Genomic DNA, 17,139 nt, shown 5'->3' on the forward strand with positions numbered 1-17,139 from the left:
CAATAAAATGGCACGTAGGTGTTAGAGACAATATCATATATAATATCCTTCATTAATTATATAAGAGTTTCCAAAGGGATTTATATGATTCTGAACTGCCCCAACCATCATCTTAAGGCTTAGACTTAAATGCCCAGATTTTTCGAATGAACCACATACATATCAGATGCTTAGACAGCCCTTCTTATAGTAGTACAATATTTGACCATTGATGCAGCTTAGATAGTTACATCAACTAGGCATGACAAAAAGCAAAGGCAGAAATACAGGGCTTGTCTCGGCAATGGCCAAGTATACAGAAATATGATCACATCCATCTTCACTTCCATCTCCGTCAGGATAGGTGATCATTTTCCTGTCCAAAATGCAGTGAACAGTTAAATTCATAACTACACAGGAATGTGCGGTATTATCAGTATTTTTATATTATTAATACGTCTTATTCATTTAAAGAAAAACACTACTGAGATAATCTCTCCGCGCCAATTTGTTAGGCACTATTTCCTCCTTTTTGTCCTTCCTAAAAAGATTAGCGACTTCCAATATTTTTTGTGTCATTAACCACCTTTTTATATTTAGTAACTAGTTAACTTCGATATCACGCCTGGCTCACCAGTTCCATCGACTAGACCAAAAGAGTGATTCAATCGATACAGAGGTGCACTTGAAGTGGGTGTGCTACCCTAGTGGGTTGAGCCCTTTCCCATAAGGCCCCACCGTCAGGGGCTCAGGGCATAAGTGCCCTCTTGCTACCCATATACGACGCACCATCATAGCCTTCCTTGACCAGTATCGCTCCCAAACCTGTAGTGTTCATGATCGGCCTCCTCAACTGTGTATCAATCAAAAGGTAGGGCGGCACAGCCCCCAACCAAGGGAGTGGTTACGTCCGGTATGTCCCCCTATTTTACATTGACATGATCATGGTAGGCCTCAATGAATACAAACATAAGTTATTTGGTAAAATAGTACTTTTGATATTTTATACATATGTACCCTATGTGTCATATAGTAGACTCCTTTGTTCTTAAGCCATGTGTCCAATCAAACTATGTCAAATAAATAGAAACAGAGCTGGCAACTATACTAGTTCTTAAGTTCTTCTTAAGAGCAATGCCTCCGGCTTTTTCTCCCCAGAAAGCTAAAATCAGAATAAGAAGCTAAGATAGGAGGATGCAGAACAAGCTGTAGATTGGAAAGCCTCATAAAGGTCCTTAAAATATAAGAATGTTACTAACATTTCTAGGAATAGTATAAACGAAACACATGAAAATAACGTTGGATATTTTCTTGGAAAAACAACATCTATACTCTCGATAAGCGAAATGTATCATCTAAATTGAGACAGAGGAAGTAATTAGTAACTAGTTATATAACTTCGATATGACGCGTGGTTCACCGGTTCCACCGACTAAACCAAAAGAGTGATTCAGTCGATATAGAAGTGCGCTTGAAGTGGGTGATGTGTTGTCCCTATTGGGCTAGGCCTTTCCCCATAAGGCCCCACCATTAAGGCATATGCGCCTTCTTGCTACCCATATGTGAGGCACCGTCTTAACCTTCCCTAACAAGTATTGCTCCCAAGGCTGTAGTGATAATGATTGGTCTCCTCAACTATGCATCGATCAAAAGTGTAATAAGTTCAATTTAAAAATCTTAATGATTAAACCCATATCTATATTCAATAAAATCTGCCTCTGCATGTCATTGTACTCAAGAAACACCATACCCATATTCCGTACATTAAAATTTTGAAAAATGGTCATATCTTTTATTTGAAATCCTTAAAATTAAAAGTCCAATGGGGCACCGGTTAAGCACTTCGCTCATGTGCCCGCCACCTTCAAATTTTGAATCCGCCTCTCTGAATATTGACACCATATGTCAAGGTACCTAGTGAAGATTTTATTCACACCAAAGATTTTAGAAGAAGTTCAAACCATCACCTTCCGCAGAAATCGACGCCATGTTGAAGAGAAAGAAGAAACTTTCCGATGGGAATAGACTTTTAGCGACTTTAGTCTCCTCGTTTCTTGTGTAAGATGAAGTAATTCTTAGGAATTGAAAATCTGCAACTTTATCAGGAGTTGAAAGGGTGATTCGTAAATATAATCATGGATTTATGAAATATAAATACTTTAGGATATAGAACACTTACCCCAACCAAGCTTGTAAAAAATCCCTCCAAAATCGCCCAAATCCGAGCTCCAAAAATCGAAAACGAAAAATGGCGAAATGACCATTTTTGGTCCTAAATGTTCTGCCCAGATTCCGCGCGGACATTTTAGTCGCACCTGCGACCTCTCTTCTGCGATACCCACTGACCACTATCCTCTCGCACCTGTGGAGGAGTTCCGCTTCTGCGGTCTCGCAGGTGCGGGAAAATTTTCGCACCCGTGACCACCGCCCAGGCCTGCTCCTTTCGCATCTGCGATCTAAACCTCGCATCTACGATTGTGCATCTGCGCTCCATTTCATCGCATATGCGATGACATTAGTGGCAGATTTCCAACAGTTCCTTCAAGTCCAAATCTTGGTCCATTTAACCATCTGAAACTCGCCCGAGGCCCAAGGGACCTCAACCAATTATACCAACATGTCCCAAAATATAATAAGAACTTAGTCGAGGCTTCAAATGACATCAAATAATGCTGAAATTTACGAATCGCGCATCGAATCAAATTTTGAATTTTCAAATCTTTCAACTTCTATATTTTGCGCCGAAACGTATCAAATCAATCCGGAATGACTTTAAATTTTGGACACAAGTCATAAATGACGCAATGGAGCTATTCCCATCTCCGAAATCGAAATCCGACCTCGTTATCCAAAAATTCACCCTTCGGTAGGATTTTTCCAAAAATCTTCTATTTTTCAACTTTCGCCAAAATATGTCGAATTGTCCTACGGACTTCCAAATCCGAATCCGAACATACGCCTAAGTTTGAAATTATCATACGAAGCTATTGCCATCATCGAAATTTCATTCCGGGGTCGTTTGCTCAAAAGTCAACTCTCCGGTCAACTCTTTCCATTTAAGCTTGTAAATAAGAATTGTTATTTTAATTAAATTCTGAAAATCAAACTCGACCACACCCACGGGTCATAATACATATTGCGAAGCTTTTCGAGACCTTAAGCCACTGAACGAGGCGTAAATTCTCAAAACGACAAGTCGTGTCGTTACAGAAAATAAGTAGCCCGACTATTCAACAATGGGCACCTTCGAGAGTTCTTGAGCGACCGGGCCAAGAATCATTTCAGGAACAGGGATTCTAACACACACACAGAACAAGAAGATACCAAACCTCAACACGTCATTAATATGATCATCGGTGGAGTCGATATCCCACAAGGGCCGGTGTTGAAATGCACCAAAGTATCCATCACTAGGGAGAAACGAACTCGAGACTACATACCCAAAGGAATCTTATCTTTCAGCACGAGGATGCGAAAGGGATCATACAACCTCACAATGATGTACTGATAATTTTGTACTCATAAATAAAACTAGAATTAAATGTGTGTTAATTGATCTAGGTAGCTCGGCCAACATCATTCGGCCGAGGGCCGTGGAACAGCTCGGTCTATAAGACAAAATCATACCTGCAGTCCGAGTCCTAAACGGGTTCAACATGGCATGTGAAACCACCAAGGGAGAGATAACGTAACTGATCAATACCGCCGGAATTATACGAGAGGCCAAGTTTTATGTGATCGAAGGGGTAATTTTTCATGCTATTGTCTTCTCATTTAGAAGTGCTACATTCAACAAAATGGTCTTTCGGCTTTTGTAGGATATTTTAGTAATTCATTTTTGGGCTTTGGGCCAGATAAGCCAGATGTTTAAGTATGAATAGAGTCCAAGAACTAAAAAGATCCAGGGGTTGACCCTTTGTAAACGTCACAGCGGATGACCCATAGCCTTTATTATAATCATAGAAACTATATGGTAATTGAAAGACTACGGACATGGTCCAAAGAATCTCGATTGTAGTTCCATGAACAATCCTTTGCGGGATTGGATTTATTTTGTAGTGGAAATGCCATAAAGCGCAACTGTCTACTTCCTACGAGTCTTTTTTGCAATTTCATCCATCTTTTTAAACTTGATACCTTTGTGGAGGTCATATCTCAAGTATTATTAGTAGTTGACTCTATAGCTTCTTCAATAAACGCTGATTTTTCGACCAAGTTTTGAATGACTTTTTAGTTAGAGCAAGGAGGCATCAGGGGAAACCTAGATTCAAGGTCGGAAGAATCGGAAACAAGGCCATTTCCTTCGCCCTTTCTTCTTAGTCTGAGGCATCTAGGTCCCTCTCGTCCTATTGTATGCACGTCGGCATAAGAACCGGTCCGAACAATCCCAGCAATAGCCATACGGTTGTCTTCGTCCATCTTTTTTTCTCCATGCTTTCTGCTGGTCAACAACCAACCAAAGTGCTCTATACATCTTTACTACTCGTGCAGGCTTGACGAAGTTCTTCTTCTTATAGGGCGTTTAAAGAGCGTGACTCTTTAGTTTAATTAAGTTCAACTTAAAAGTCAAAAAAAAGGAAATTTCCTGTCTTAGTTTCACTTCCTTGAACTGGATACTACCGCGCTACGTGCCCTTGCTTGGTGGCTCGTTAATTAATTAGTTTTAAAAAGAGTGATGAATTTCGACCTTTAGTGCAAATATGGTATCTAGTCGTACCGATACCTAGACATCCTTATTTCGCTGAATAAACTAATTCTGAAAAACCTAAAGGAATACGAAATTGCTGGCTTTTGACCATTTGCTAGCCTTGGATATTTTGGCTGTTTTTTAGCTTCTGCATATCATAATATTCTAATTGATATCTCATTAATAGGATTTGTGTACAACACTTCCAATTTCATCCAGGTTAGAATCACTGAATGTTTCCTATGCATCATTTAAAAGATTCAAACTTTTAAAAAGTGCATTTGTGAATGAATTCATAAATTGTCTTTGTTAAGCAACCTCCTAGCTTTGAATTTGACTTTAAAGCAAGCTCCTAGTGTTTATGGAAGGGTAAAATATGTTTGAACAACTCAACTTCTAAATATAAGTTTAAAGCGGGTTGCTGTAGTTATTTATATAGAGGACGATAACACATTTGATCATTTATCTTTTAAGAAGTACTTGCAGAGGGCAGTCCGATACACAAAGCATTCCGCATTCACACAGGTTCAGGAAAGAGCTGCACCCCAAGAGGTGTGATGTAAACAAATCTACCTTAATGCAACCATTAGTGGTTGCTTCCACAGCCCGAAATTGCAAAAGAGCTTCAAGCTTCAATCTGTAAGTTGAAGAAAAAAAAAAGGGCAGCCCGGTGCACTAAGCTCCCTCTATGCGCGAGATCCGGGGAAGGGACGGACCACAAGGGTTTATTGTATGCAGTCTTACCCTGCATTTCTGCAAGAGGCTGTTTCCATGCAATTCAATTGGTAAGTTGAATTGCGTGAAAAATCGATCACCATACGAATGCAGGAATGAGCATTATTCTCCAATAACTAGACCAAAGACTCATAGAAATAGACCAGTAAAGATAACAAGGAAGAGATGAGAAACCTATACATAATCAATTCAAACACTTGCAGATCAGAACATGTCATAAGTTATGTTCAATAAAGTGGCTTACAGAATTACTAAACTTAAGATGTTTAGTCCAAGTGCGAGCAAAATATTATGTAATATTTGCTTGTTAAATAGATAAACAACAATTAGGTTAGGCCATTGACAACACCAATGACAGAGAAACATCTGCTTCGACAATGCAGCAATCTTTGACAAGGAAGCCTCTTTTTGGATCCTTGAATTCATGTAGCGGCATAAATGCATGCAAACCCAGACTGTCATCAACAGCTGAAAACCAATTTGAAAAAACTGCAGGAGAACAATGTCGAATTATTCAAAGGAACTAATCAAATCTAGAAAGCAATAAAATGAAGGATCCGTTTGATAAAGATATTGAAAATGCTTTTTAACCATGTAGAAAATTGACTTTTAAGGTGAACGAATTCAACCAAACTTAGCTCAAAAATAGAGAGATATAATTACTTTTGATTTATTAACTTAGCCTCTCAACAGTTGAGTCAGGCTAATGTCATAGTAACACACTGTTTAAGGGAGGCTAATAGTGGTGCGGCTTATGTAGCAAAGAAAATCACCATGGCTCTGTTTATCAGACTTCCAGAGATCTTCCTAATGGTGCCAATGGTCCCTTCCTGTTAGACAAATTTTAGATGCCTTCCATTAGGCTAAGATATGACAAGGCTAATTTCTTTGTTAGTTAGTCCAAGTTAGAATGTGGGGTGGCAGAATAAATTTTTGCTTTTTATGTCATCCCTCTTGTACTCTTTCTCATAAATATAAAATATCTGGTGAACTAAGCTCTCACTATGCGCGAGGTCCGTGGAAAGGTCGGACCACAAGGGTCTATTGTACGCAGTCTTAACCTGCATTTCTGCAAAATGTTGTTTTGACGGCTAGAACTTGTGACCTCCTGGTCACATGCCAGTAACTTTACTAGTTACGCCAAGGCTCCCCTTCCAATGGGAAATGTTATAAATAAATTTAAGAAGTCCTCTTATCTTCCCCATTATGCATTATTTACCATGATTACATCCACCTGAAAATCAGTTCAAATGAATAATGGTATATTTTCAGAAAATTCAATCTGCCAACGATTGAAAATGGTTTATTAGAGAACATATTTATAGCAACAGTATGACAATTTATCTTTCACTCCCTATGAACGTCAAGAATGGATTTTCTTTAAAATAAATATAGTTTATGAAGTCCAAACTTTCTTCTTAACAAAGAGAACTTTAATTATATGTAGTTTCCCAATCAAGGCAGATATAACCTATAAGGAGGAAAAGACAGAGAAATTCTTTTTTCTTCCAAATCGATGCACCTACTAATGCATGAATTTATATTAAGGAACAAAGAGAAAATACTAACCTTTCTTGTGATGTTCACCACTAATCTGGTCTTTGACAGAAAGAGTGACTTTTGCCTTAACCCTTTTTCGGCAACCAAATCCCTCAGCATCAACTGATGTAAGATAGATAGAGATGCTTTGGTCCCTTTGACAACAAACACCGTTAGGATAAATCCGAATTTTCCTGCATCCAAACATAAATTCCTGCATCAAACATCAGGTATATGAATACATCAAACACCAAACTGAAATAGTCCTGCATCCAAACATAAATTCCTGCATCAAACATCAGGTATATGAATACATCAAACACCAAACTGAAATAGTATATAACGTATATGAATACATCAATCGGGGGCAGATCCAACACTTCGGTACCAGGTTCAACTGAACTTAGTACTTTAGTCGCGGAGTACAAATTTGTGTAAAATTCATTACAGTTACAACAAATAGTAGATGTGAACTCATAACTTTAAAAACATAATGGATTAAATGCTAAAAACTTTAAAGGTTGAAACCATGGAATTTAAATCCTGGATCTGCATCTGACATCAATGACATACCATTTGTAATCCCCAACAGAAAACTCTTTAGAAAAACAAGACTCCCCTAATTTTGAAAACTCAAAGATCTTCCATTCGTGCTTATTAGTCTCGATGTCTTCCAACATCGACACACATTCACCAACTCATTGGCTCTTGACGACGAATACCTCAGCTCCGATAATGATACTGTCATCGACAAGGTATCCATCGGACTGCTCTTTCAGTGCTTTGTGAGAGATAAACTTGGAGAAACCCCATTTGGACTTGACCTTGTGAAATCGCAGCACTTGACCTGAAGCAATAAATCATATATAATCATTCCTATAATCTTATGTCCGAGTTCAGTTGGAAAAATATCCAACATAGAAGTTCCAGAAAATGCTCTATATCGAATTATCGATCAAATAGTTGAAGGAAAAGGGAAAAAACGAATGTAAAGTAGAAGAATGTAAGAGGATATGTACCACGTATAACAAGATAGTTCTCACAAAGATGATTAAACAAAAAGAAGCTAAACACAGCATTAGCCTCCCAACCACCAGGTAAGGAGCTGTCATTCGCAATGGCCAAGTAGACAGAGATGTAATCGTTTCCCTCTATGTTGTCATCCCCATTGGGATAGATGATCAACTTCCTGCACCAAGTCCGTCAACAACTAATTTCCATAAATTCATATCATGGTACAAGAAAACAACGACATTGTGGGAAATGCGACATCAAGAATGTGCATTAATCAAGTCTAACTTCTGTTTTTAAATATAAAGCACGTATTGAGTTGACTTTTAGTGGATCGAATAATAGTTATTCCTTATTATACTTTTAACTGTCAAACATAATCTTAACCTTTGTTGGTCGGACTCTCCTGGATCCGTGTCGGATCCTGAAAAATTGGTGTATTTTTGGGGGATCGCACACGGGTGCGGCAACATTTTTGAGAGTATCTTAACCTGATTTCTTAGATTCATGTCTAGAATTACATAACTCTTTCTTCATGTGATGAGGATTCCGCCAACTGCACTCTGAAATACACTACAAATGCAACATGAGTAATCTGCATCAGTAGCAACTAATTTTAGCTTTCAAGAATGATGCACTCCTGCGCTTTGGATGCTAAGTATAATTCTTTAATTGATTCTCCATCGCATATTTAGGAATAGTTCTGCAAATATGTCTACAACTTTTTTAAGTGAACACTCTCAATGCCATCGACAAGAGCGGACCAAGCTTACAAGTTATGGGTTCACATGAACCAGTAGCTATTTTGTCCAGACCATGTGTATGTATTAAGAAATTCACTAAAAATTCCTTTTTCTGGAGAAATGCGACGGAAATTCAAAAGAATCGAGAAAATAACAATGGATGTTCATTACCACTTATAGCCGCAGGCCTCAAATTCATTTGATTCATACATGTCAATACCATTCTCTGATAGTTTGTAAAAAGATTCAAACTTCATCAAGTACGAACCCCAAAATTCATTAAAGATGGAGAGCGGCGAAACTAGGATTTTATCCTTATGAGTGCTGAATTTTTTTAATTTAATATTTCTACATATTTGATGAATTTTAAGCACCAAATACATTGTTTGAGCAAAAACCACTGGGTTCCCACTGGGTTCCCGTAATTCGGCTTATGCCTCTGCCCCTGATGGAGAGTTAGTTATCCCCACCACCATCTTTGGTTCTTAAAGTAAAAAAAGTACTAACATCTTATAGAATAAAACAAATAGAATATAAAAAAAAAAATTCAAAGTCAAGATTTTGATGAAGAAAAGGAGGACCAAGAACCCATAGTTGCAAGATTAGGTGATATGATCAAGAGTGCAAAACTAAAGAAGAAGAACCAAAGCCTTGAATATTATTTGTGTGTGTGTGTGTGTGTAAATTACCTTCCTCTTCACAAGGAATCAAAGCCATACTGCCGGGAGGTAGAAAGTGAGAGACCTCTGTTCAAAAACAAAACTGACTGCGCACCCTAAAAGGCTAAAAAGCTTCACTATATAAGGAGACTCCTGCTTCACCACTATGCTAACGAAGAGATTAATATCAACTTTTCAAGTTCCCGTTTTGTCTTAAATAAACGTATTTTTACTTTCTTCAAATACAATGCGAAACTCTATTATTTAGAATTTGTAATCAACTACAATTTTACTTATTAATCATTTTCTTATGTGAATTATATAACATAAATATAATATATTCATATTCTTTTTCCTAATAGTACTTAGGAATTTTAAATCAACTAGAATTTTGCTAACTGAATCTTTTCTTATTTTAACTATGTAAAAATTTAGTAAGAAATCACTATTGCCCCAGTTTTCTCCATATATTGCCTAAGAATAATTTTATCCTTCTTCTTACTCGAATTTATTGCCTAAGCATAATATGATTTTATCTCTCTTTTTTCTTTGCTCTACTTGAATATATTTAAGCATGTATAGTATGACATTCACCTATATGCTTTTTGGTGGCTTGATTAAGAAATACAAATGATAGTGAAAATTTGATAAAATTTTTGGTTAAGCGCAATAAGTTAGCTCACAGATCATTGCTTAGTATCTTCACAGATCATGAATGAAGCACTGCCAAAACTGCTTTACTTGGAAAAGGATAAACTCAATCAAAAATATATCCCAGTTCACTATGTCAAATCGAAAATTTAGAAAACATACTACAGAGACAAGAAAACCTCTTAAGACAACATATGTTTTAACCTTTCTCAACAACAAAAAAAAAGGGCAAGATAGTTTTAAAACAAGAATCTAAGTAAATTTGGGAGGACAAAACCAAGGTAAACTACAACCTCAGGTGAAAGGAACCATTGCCGAATGCAACACAATGTTTACTTGAAACACTTAGCATCCAACAGAGCCTCTCCCTCAAAGGGCTCGTAATCCTCAATCATTTGGTTGACACGCTCCTTCTGTGCTTCATCGTTGATGTCTACTTCCTTCCATTCATAGAGCTCCATGTCATAGCATTCATCCATAACAAACTTGGGAATTTCTTTTCCACGGAAAAGCCACAAGCCCTTCACCTTATATGGGGCCTCAGAACCAATTACCAACATCTTACCAAAAGCATACTTGCGAGCCAGATCCATTCTCTGCAGAAAACCACCAACCTTGTTCAACGTTACAAATGAAACTGTGTTCTCATCCTGGTACTTGTAATCACAGAACCAGAGAGAATATCCTTCGGGATCATACATGTCCCAGAAACCTGCAAATCAAGAACAGTACAAGGAACAAGTTCAAGTATATTCTTGTGGGAGTGGAAAATTCCTTCTTCTAGTACTAGGTTTCCAAATTCTAAACCCCCATATCCATATACTTGAAACTAAAAATTGTCAGAAGATAAAACTTTCTGTAAAGATTAGTGTTTAACTAGATCAATCAGATACAGAAGATCATAAATTGATCATTCAAAAGAGAGATTCAACAATGAAAAACGGAACAACCCTCGGGGACCTTCCTTTCCTCGAACTAATTATAGGTTACAGAATATTTTTTACAAAAAATCTAAGCATGCACTGATCGAAGAAAGCAAATATCTTTAAATAACTAATATTGAGATATCTCTCTAAACTTTGATAAGAAAAATAGATTACAGAAGCAACTAATATGTACCTTTAATGGCAACCTCGCGGAAGTTGGTTTTGGTGTTGGAGTAAAGCCTCTTCCATTCATCCAGAATCATCTTACTTGGAGGCAAGAGATCAAGAGGATTCTTTGCCTTAGGCTTGGGTGCTTCTTCCTCCTCTTCAAACTTTGGTTCTTCCTTCTTAACCTCTTTCTTTGGCTCCTCCTTCGCTTTGGGTTTTGCGAGTTCTTTCGCCGGTGCAGGCTTCTTGGATAGGGGAGCTGGGATAGAATCAGCTTGTTTCACCTCACCCAATATCTTGCAGAAATTTGGCTGATTAACCACAGTCCAGAAGTATCTCTCCACATGTGGGAATTCCTTGGTAAAGCTCTTAGTCATTATCATCCTAAAACCGATGCTCAAGTTGCAGCCCATTATGATGTCGGCCAATGTGATTGAATGTCCAACCAAGTAAGTGTTAGATGCCAGATGGGTGTTCAAAGCATCAAGAGCTCTCTTTAATGCAGCTACTGCAGCTTCCTCGGCCTTTTTGCAAAACAAGACGATTTCAGTTGTTTTGCTTTTTTCTATTATTTCAAGAAAAATTATAAATAATGCACAGTGCGAAACATACTGGAGGAATATATGCACCATAGCCAAGGCGTGGATATAGCCATCGTGCAATGTTTGCATCAATCTCAGTGGCAGAAAAATCATTCCATTGCTCGATTTGAGCCTATCAAGGAGAAAGTGAACATAAATCAAGAATTAAGAATTTCACATATGAAAAAAGTAACTGCTGAATGAATGAAACTAAGAAACCAAAATACTTACATATTCAATCAATGATGAACCAAAAAGGGGATTGTCGGGCTTCGATTTAGTAACTACATGAATTAAAGGTCAATGTCAGATACTCAGATTTAGTTTCTGTTATATGATCATAAGTCAAAAAAAAATGAGAAATAGCCTCACCATAGCGTGCAATAGCATTGCTCTCGAAAACAGGTCCATCGGGTGTTTCAAGCACAGGAACCTATATGTCAAAAAAAAAAACACCAACCAAGATTAGCAAAACCTTGTCTGAAGTACATGAGAAAATATATACGGTTCTGTAGAATATAACATACCTTTCCAATTGGATTCATCTTGATAAACTCAGGTGTCTTGTTTGATACACCCATCTCGAAATTCTTTGCAAGTTCAACCTTTACACCTGTGTACTCAGCAGCAATGAGTGCCTTTGAGGCATTTTTGTTGTTATTTGTTGAGTGCAAAACCTGCAACATATATAATGAAGAAAATTTAAATGCGAGGATATCGTCAAGAAATTTCATCCCCAAGAAGAACAGAATACAATTGGACATATCATCTGCACTTGTTCTTAAGAGAGTTCTGCTACTGAAAAAGTAGCTGAGGAAAAGCTTCTAGCATTCATGCATAATGTCCCATTTTAATCAATCGGAACGCAGAACCTCAATTCTCAGCTAGCAATCCAAATAGATTTGGATCCTCTGATGTTTTCTCCCATCCAACAGATTCAATAAAGGCACAATATATCATCAAGTTAAACACCTCAAAAATCCTAAAAACTTTCAAGATGCCACATTCTTCATAATAAAAAATAATAATTTGAATGCCATTTGACTCAGCGGATACAGAACCCTCCAACAGATACCTGGTCTTCTGTGTAGGTTGTCTTTCTCAAGGGAAAAGAGATGCTTATAGGACAGAGCAACTAAAAACAAAGGGCCATACTAAGAATGTGAAGCCCCCTCTCTATAAATAGAAAAAAGGTTCAGCATTCTCCACTCAAGGCAAGGCACCGAAGGGTGTTGCCTAGTGATCAATGAAGTGGTAGGAGAACCATGAGTTCACATGTTCAAACGACAGCAGAGGCCAAAAACGTGTCAGCCTAATTCTAGGTGGGCAAAGTTACCCGGTACTTATGATAGTGCGACGTAATAAGTAATCAGTGGAATTGTCAAGGTGCGTGCAAGAGGTCAAATGCTATCTAGAAAAGGAGAAAAAAAGGGACTTCACAGTTCAGCCAATACAGTGATAAGCTCTCTACTTAATTGAGTGTTTCATACATGCAAAAATACTTTAGGAGAAGACAAATTCAAATAGCCAATAGGCATAGGTAGATGGAAAATTCAGCAAAATAATTAACCACCGGTTAGATTTTATAACTATAAAATTCATATTAACACTCAATTCTAGAAGAGATAAAAATAAAATTATTAGACATCCAGATAAAGAACTTAGCAAAACAAAATACAGTAATAATTCAATAAAAACTACAAACCCCACAACCAAAAGAACATGAAATATACTAACAGATCGAAAACCCCGTAGTAAAGATAGAAATCTTTAGCTATAAAATCATAAAGAATTGAAAACCCAGATCTATTTTTTTAACATCAAAAGGAATCAATAAAGATCTAAGAAATATACCAAAGCCATGGCTGCACAGTTGAAACTTTGCTCACCCTTTTACACCCAAAATTAAGCAAAGAGAGGCAGAAAGAGAGAAAAAGAGATTTTAGGGTTTCGCAGTGATGTGTCTATATATGTAATGTAGTGGCCCTCGTGAGCACGGGAACATGGACAATTTTGGAATACCACGGAAGATTTTTTATTTTTATTTTTTTTCTTAACGAGTATCTAAATTAACTTTGCGATAAAATTATGTATGGTGTCAACAACGGAGAAGGGACACATATATCCTTCTACTTTCATTTATTGTTCAATTATGTCCCTGTTATACTTTCCGTACAAAATACTCCTACCGTCAATCAAAGTTTTATATTTGTCCTTATTTTAACGGCCAAGACACATGGCGTTTTCTCAGAGATTGAACCAACCCAACATTAAAAAAGAATCCAACCCGACTCGTTACCCATAATCCGCCCGACCCTATTCCCCTTTCACTCTTCTTAATCACAAGCATCCACGAAGAAGGTAGAGTTTTGTTGGATGAGGCGCATATCCATCGGAGGTGGCAGACCTACTTCCATAGTCTCTTGAACGAGGATGGGAACAGAGACATTGTTCTAGGTGATTTGGGATCCTCTGAGAGTCGTTGCGACTTTGGGTATTGCAAACGGACTAGAGTTGAGGAGGTTGTGGGGGCTTCGTAAGATTAGTAGGGGCAGAGCGATCGGGCCAGATGAAATCCCGGTGGAGTTTTGGAAGAGTGTGGGCAGGGTGGGCTTGGAGTGGCTTACTAGGTTATTTAATGTCATTTTTAAGACGAAAAAAATACCCGAAGAGTGGAGATAGAGTACGATGGTTCCTGTGTACAAGAATAAGGGTGATATCCAAAATTACAATAATTATCGGGGTATTAAGCTGCTTAGTCATACTATGAAGGTGTGGGAGAGGGAGTGGAGCTAACGGTGAGGAGAAGGGTGTCTATTTCCGAGAAACAGTTTGGGCTAGGGCGTTCGACTACGGAAGCTATTCACTTTGTTAAGAGATTGATGGAACAATATAGGGAGAGGAAGAAGGACTTGCATATGGTGTTCATCGATTTAGAAAAGGCTTATGATAAAGTCCTGATGGAGGTTCTGTGGAGATGTTTAGAGGCTAGAGGGGTACCTGTGGCCTACATTAGGGTAATTAAGGACATGTATGAGGGAGCGAAGACCTGTGTGAGGACAGTGGGAGGGGTTTCGAACCATTTTTCGATCTATGATGAGGTTGCAAGGGGTCAGTACTCAACCCTTTTTTGTTTGCCCTGCGATGGACGTAATGACTCGCCACATCCAAGAGGAGGTGCTGTGGTACGTGTTATTTTCAGATGATATTATTTTGATTGACGAGACACGAGGTGGTGTTAACGCGAGGTTAGAGGTGTGGACACAGATACTGGAGTCTAAAGGTTTCAAGCTGAGCAGAACTAAAACAGAATACTTGAAGTATAAGTTTAGTGGTGCTGCTGAGGGAGTGGAAGGGGAGGTGAGGTTGGATTCACAAGTCATCCCTAGGAGTAGGAGTTTTAAGTACCTTGGGTCTATTATACATGGGGATGGGGAGATTGATGAAGATGTCACACATCATATTGGGACGGGATAGATGAAATAGAGACTTGCTTCCGGTGTTTTGTGTGACAAGAAGGTACTACCAAAACTTAAGGATATATTTTATAGAGCGGTGGTCAGACCAGGCTAAGTGTTGGCCAGTCAAGAGCTCTCACATCCAGAAGATGAAGGTAGCAGAAATGAGAATGTTGAGATCGATGTGTGGGCACACCAGATTAGACAGGATTCGAAATGAAGTTATTCGGGACAAGGTGGGTGTGGCCCCTATTGAGGACAAGATGCGGGAAGCACGACTTAGATAGTTTGGACAAGTGAGGAGGAGAAGCAGAGACGCTCCGGTAAGGAGGTGTGAGAGGATGATATTAGATGGCCTTAGGATAGGTAGAGGTAAACCGAAGAAGAGTTGGGGTGAAATGATTAGGCATAAAATGGCGCAGCTACAGCTGACCGAGGACATAACCCATGATAGGAAGGTGTGGAGATCGAAGATTAGGATAGTAGGTTAGGTAGTCTAGATTATTCATACCGATAGTGTTAGTACGTACTCTCGTATTTGGTTGGTAGTAGGCTTATTTGAATACATGTTGTTTATTTGTATGATGGAGTAAAGACCCGAGTGAGGACGGTGGGTGGGAACTCGGACCATTTTCCGGTTATGATGGGGTTGCATCAGGGGTCGGCACTCAGCCCTTTTTGTTTGCTTTGGTGATGGACGTACTGACGCGCCACATCCAAGGGGATGTGCCGTGGTGCATGCTATTTGCAGATGATATTGTATTAATTGACGAGGCGCAAGACAGTGTGAACGCGCAATTAGAAGTACGTAGGCAGACCATGGAATCTAAAGGTTTCAAGGACCAAGACAGAATACTTGGAGTGTAAGTTCAATGGCAAGACTTAAGGAGGGGAAGGGTATATGAGGCTGGACTCATAGGTCATTCTAGGAGAGGGAGTTTTAAGTATCTTGGGTCTATTATTCAGGGGGATTGGGAGATTGATGAAGATATCACTCATCGTATTGGGGCGAGATGGATGAAATGGAGACTCGCTTCCGGTGTTTTGTGTGACAAGAAGGTGTCACCGAAACATAAGGGTAAGTTCTACAAAGTGGTGGTCAGACCAACGATGTTGTATGTGGCTGAGTTTTGGCCAATCAAGATCGTTCATGTCCAAAAGATAAAGGTAGTAGAGATGAGGATATTGAGATGGATGTGCGGGCACACCATGTTAGATAGGATCAGAAATGAGGTTATTCGCGACAAGATGTGTGTGGCCTTTATTGAGGACAAGATGGGGAAAGCACGGCTTAGGTTGTTCGGTCATGTGAGGAGGAGGAGGAGCACAGACGCCCCGGTGAGGAAGTGTGAGAGGTTGACATTGAGGGGCCTACATAGAGGTAGAGGTGGGCCAAAGAAGAGGTGGGGAGAGGTGATTAGGCAAGACATGGCGCAACTTCAGCTGACCGGGGACATGACCCTTGATAGGAAGGTATGAAAGTCGGTGATTAGGGTAGTAGAGTAGTGTCACGCCTCGACTATAGGGAGCGCGACCGACGCTAAATCCAGATACCCCAGCCGAGCAAGCTTGTGCAATATCTTCTACCCAACTCGCCCATGAATAAAGAGAAGACATATTTATATCATTAATTAAACAACGCCAATTCCATTACCATTAGTCACTTCATTTTATAGTCTCAAAATACATACACAATCATAGTTAAAGTGTAACAAGTGATTCAAATACAACAAGGCTAGTTTGACTTTTCCAACACCCATATACAACCCACACTGTATCTACGGAGTCTCTACGGATATAAAATACTATGATAACGCCGGCAACAAAGCTCCGACTATACCTCAAAACATAATACACGTGGCACAAAAGATACACGACCCCGGATGAAGTAGGGCTCACCAAATCTGCTGAGAAGAGGGTGTACTGCTATCAATGATTAATGCCACCTGCTGCGGAACCACCTGCATCAATTAAAGATGTGGTGCCCCCGGAAAAATGGGCG

The 17,139-nt window shown here is 38.9% G+C and overlaps 4 protein-coding genes across 7 annotated transcripts; 2 read left to right on the forward strand and 2 right to left on the reverse strand.

Moving 5' to 3' along the window:
• Positions 1-5,547: 5,547 nt before the first annotated feature.
• LOC104103991 (MATH domain and coiled-coil domain-containing protein At3g58250-like) lies at positions 5,548-9,675 on the reverse strand. Of its 3 annotated transcripts, XM_070196707.1 has the most exons (6): positions 8,866-9,675; positions 8,339-8,524; positions 7,960-8,129; positions 7,514-7,787; positions 6,971-7,134; positions 5,548-5,890 (listed from the first exon to the last, which is right to left on the reverse strand). In XM_070196707.1, exons 2-4 carry the CDS (start codon positions 8,458-8,460, stop codon positions 7,639-7,641), a joined length of 441 nt encoding a protein of 146 aa, XP_070052808.1. In that variant the 5' UTR covers positions 8,461-8,524; positions 8,866-9,675; the 3' UTR covers positions 5,548-5,890; positions 6,971-7,134; positions 7,514-7,638. The 3 variants fall into 3 exon arrangements, with proteins under 3 accessions (XP_070052808.1, XP_070052807.1, XP_070052806.1); XM_070196706.1 differs by having other exon boundaries at positions 8,339-9,674; XM_070196705.1 differs by lacking the exon at positions 8,339-8,524 and having other exon boundaries at positions 8,866-9,668.
• A 390-nt stretch (positions 9,676-10,065) lies between these two features.
• LOC104103989 (elongation factor 1-gamma 2-like) lies at positions 10,066-13,690 on the reverse strand. Of its 2 annotated transcripts, XM_009611966.4 has the most exons (7): positions 13,534-13,690; positions 12,207-12,356; positions 12,052-12,112; positions 11,911-11,963; positions 11,711-11,812; positions 11,124-11,622; positions 10,066-10,716 (listed from the first exon to the last, which is right to left on the reverse strand). In XM_009611966.4, the coding sequence occupies exons 1-7, from the start codon at positions 13,540-13,542 to the stop codon at positions 10,337-10,339; spliced, it is 1,254 nt and encodes a 417-aa protein (XP_009610261.1). In that variant the 5' UTR covers positions 13,543-13,690; the 3' UTR covers positions 10,066-10,336. The 2 variants fall into 2 exon arrangements, with proteins under 2 accessions (XP_009610261.1, XP_009610260.1); XM_009611965.3 differs by lacking the exon at positions 13,534-13,690 and having other exon boundaries at positions 12,207-12,380.
• Positions 13,691-14,561: 871 nt separating this feature from the next.
• On the forward strand, positions 14,562-15,156 carry LOC138907334 (uncharacterized). The gene is made up of 2 exons (XM_070197931.1): positions 14,562-14,790; positions 14,882-15,156. Exons 1-2 carry the CDS (start codon positions 14,562-14,564, stop codon positions 15,154-15,156), a joined length of 504 nt encoding a protein of 167 aa, XP_070054032.1.
• A 394-nt stretch (positions 15,157-15,550) lies between these two features.
• LOC138907335 (uncharacterized) lies at positions 15,551-16,616 on the forward strand. The gene is made up of 3 exons (XM_070197932.1): positions 15,551-15,623; positions 15,733-15,941; positions 16,104-16,616. The coding sequence occupies exons 1-3, from the start codon at positions 15,551-15,553 to the stop codon at positions 16,614-16,616; spliced, it is 795 nt and encodes a 264-aa protein (XP_070054033.1).
• The last annotated feature ends 523 nt before the right edge of the window (positions 16,617-17,139 follow it).

Source organism: Nicotiana tomentosiformis, chromosome 3 (genome assembly GCF_000390325.3).
Source record: "Nicotiana tomentosiformis chromosome 3, ASM39032v3, whole genome shotgun sequence".
Lineage (NCBI taxonomy): Eukaryota > Viridiplantae > Streptophyta > Magnoliopsida > Solanales > Solanaceae > Nicotiana > Nicotiana tomentosiformis.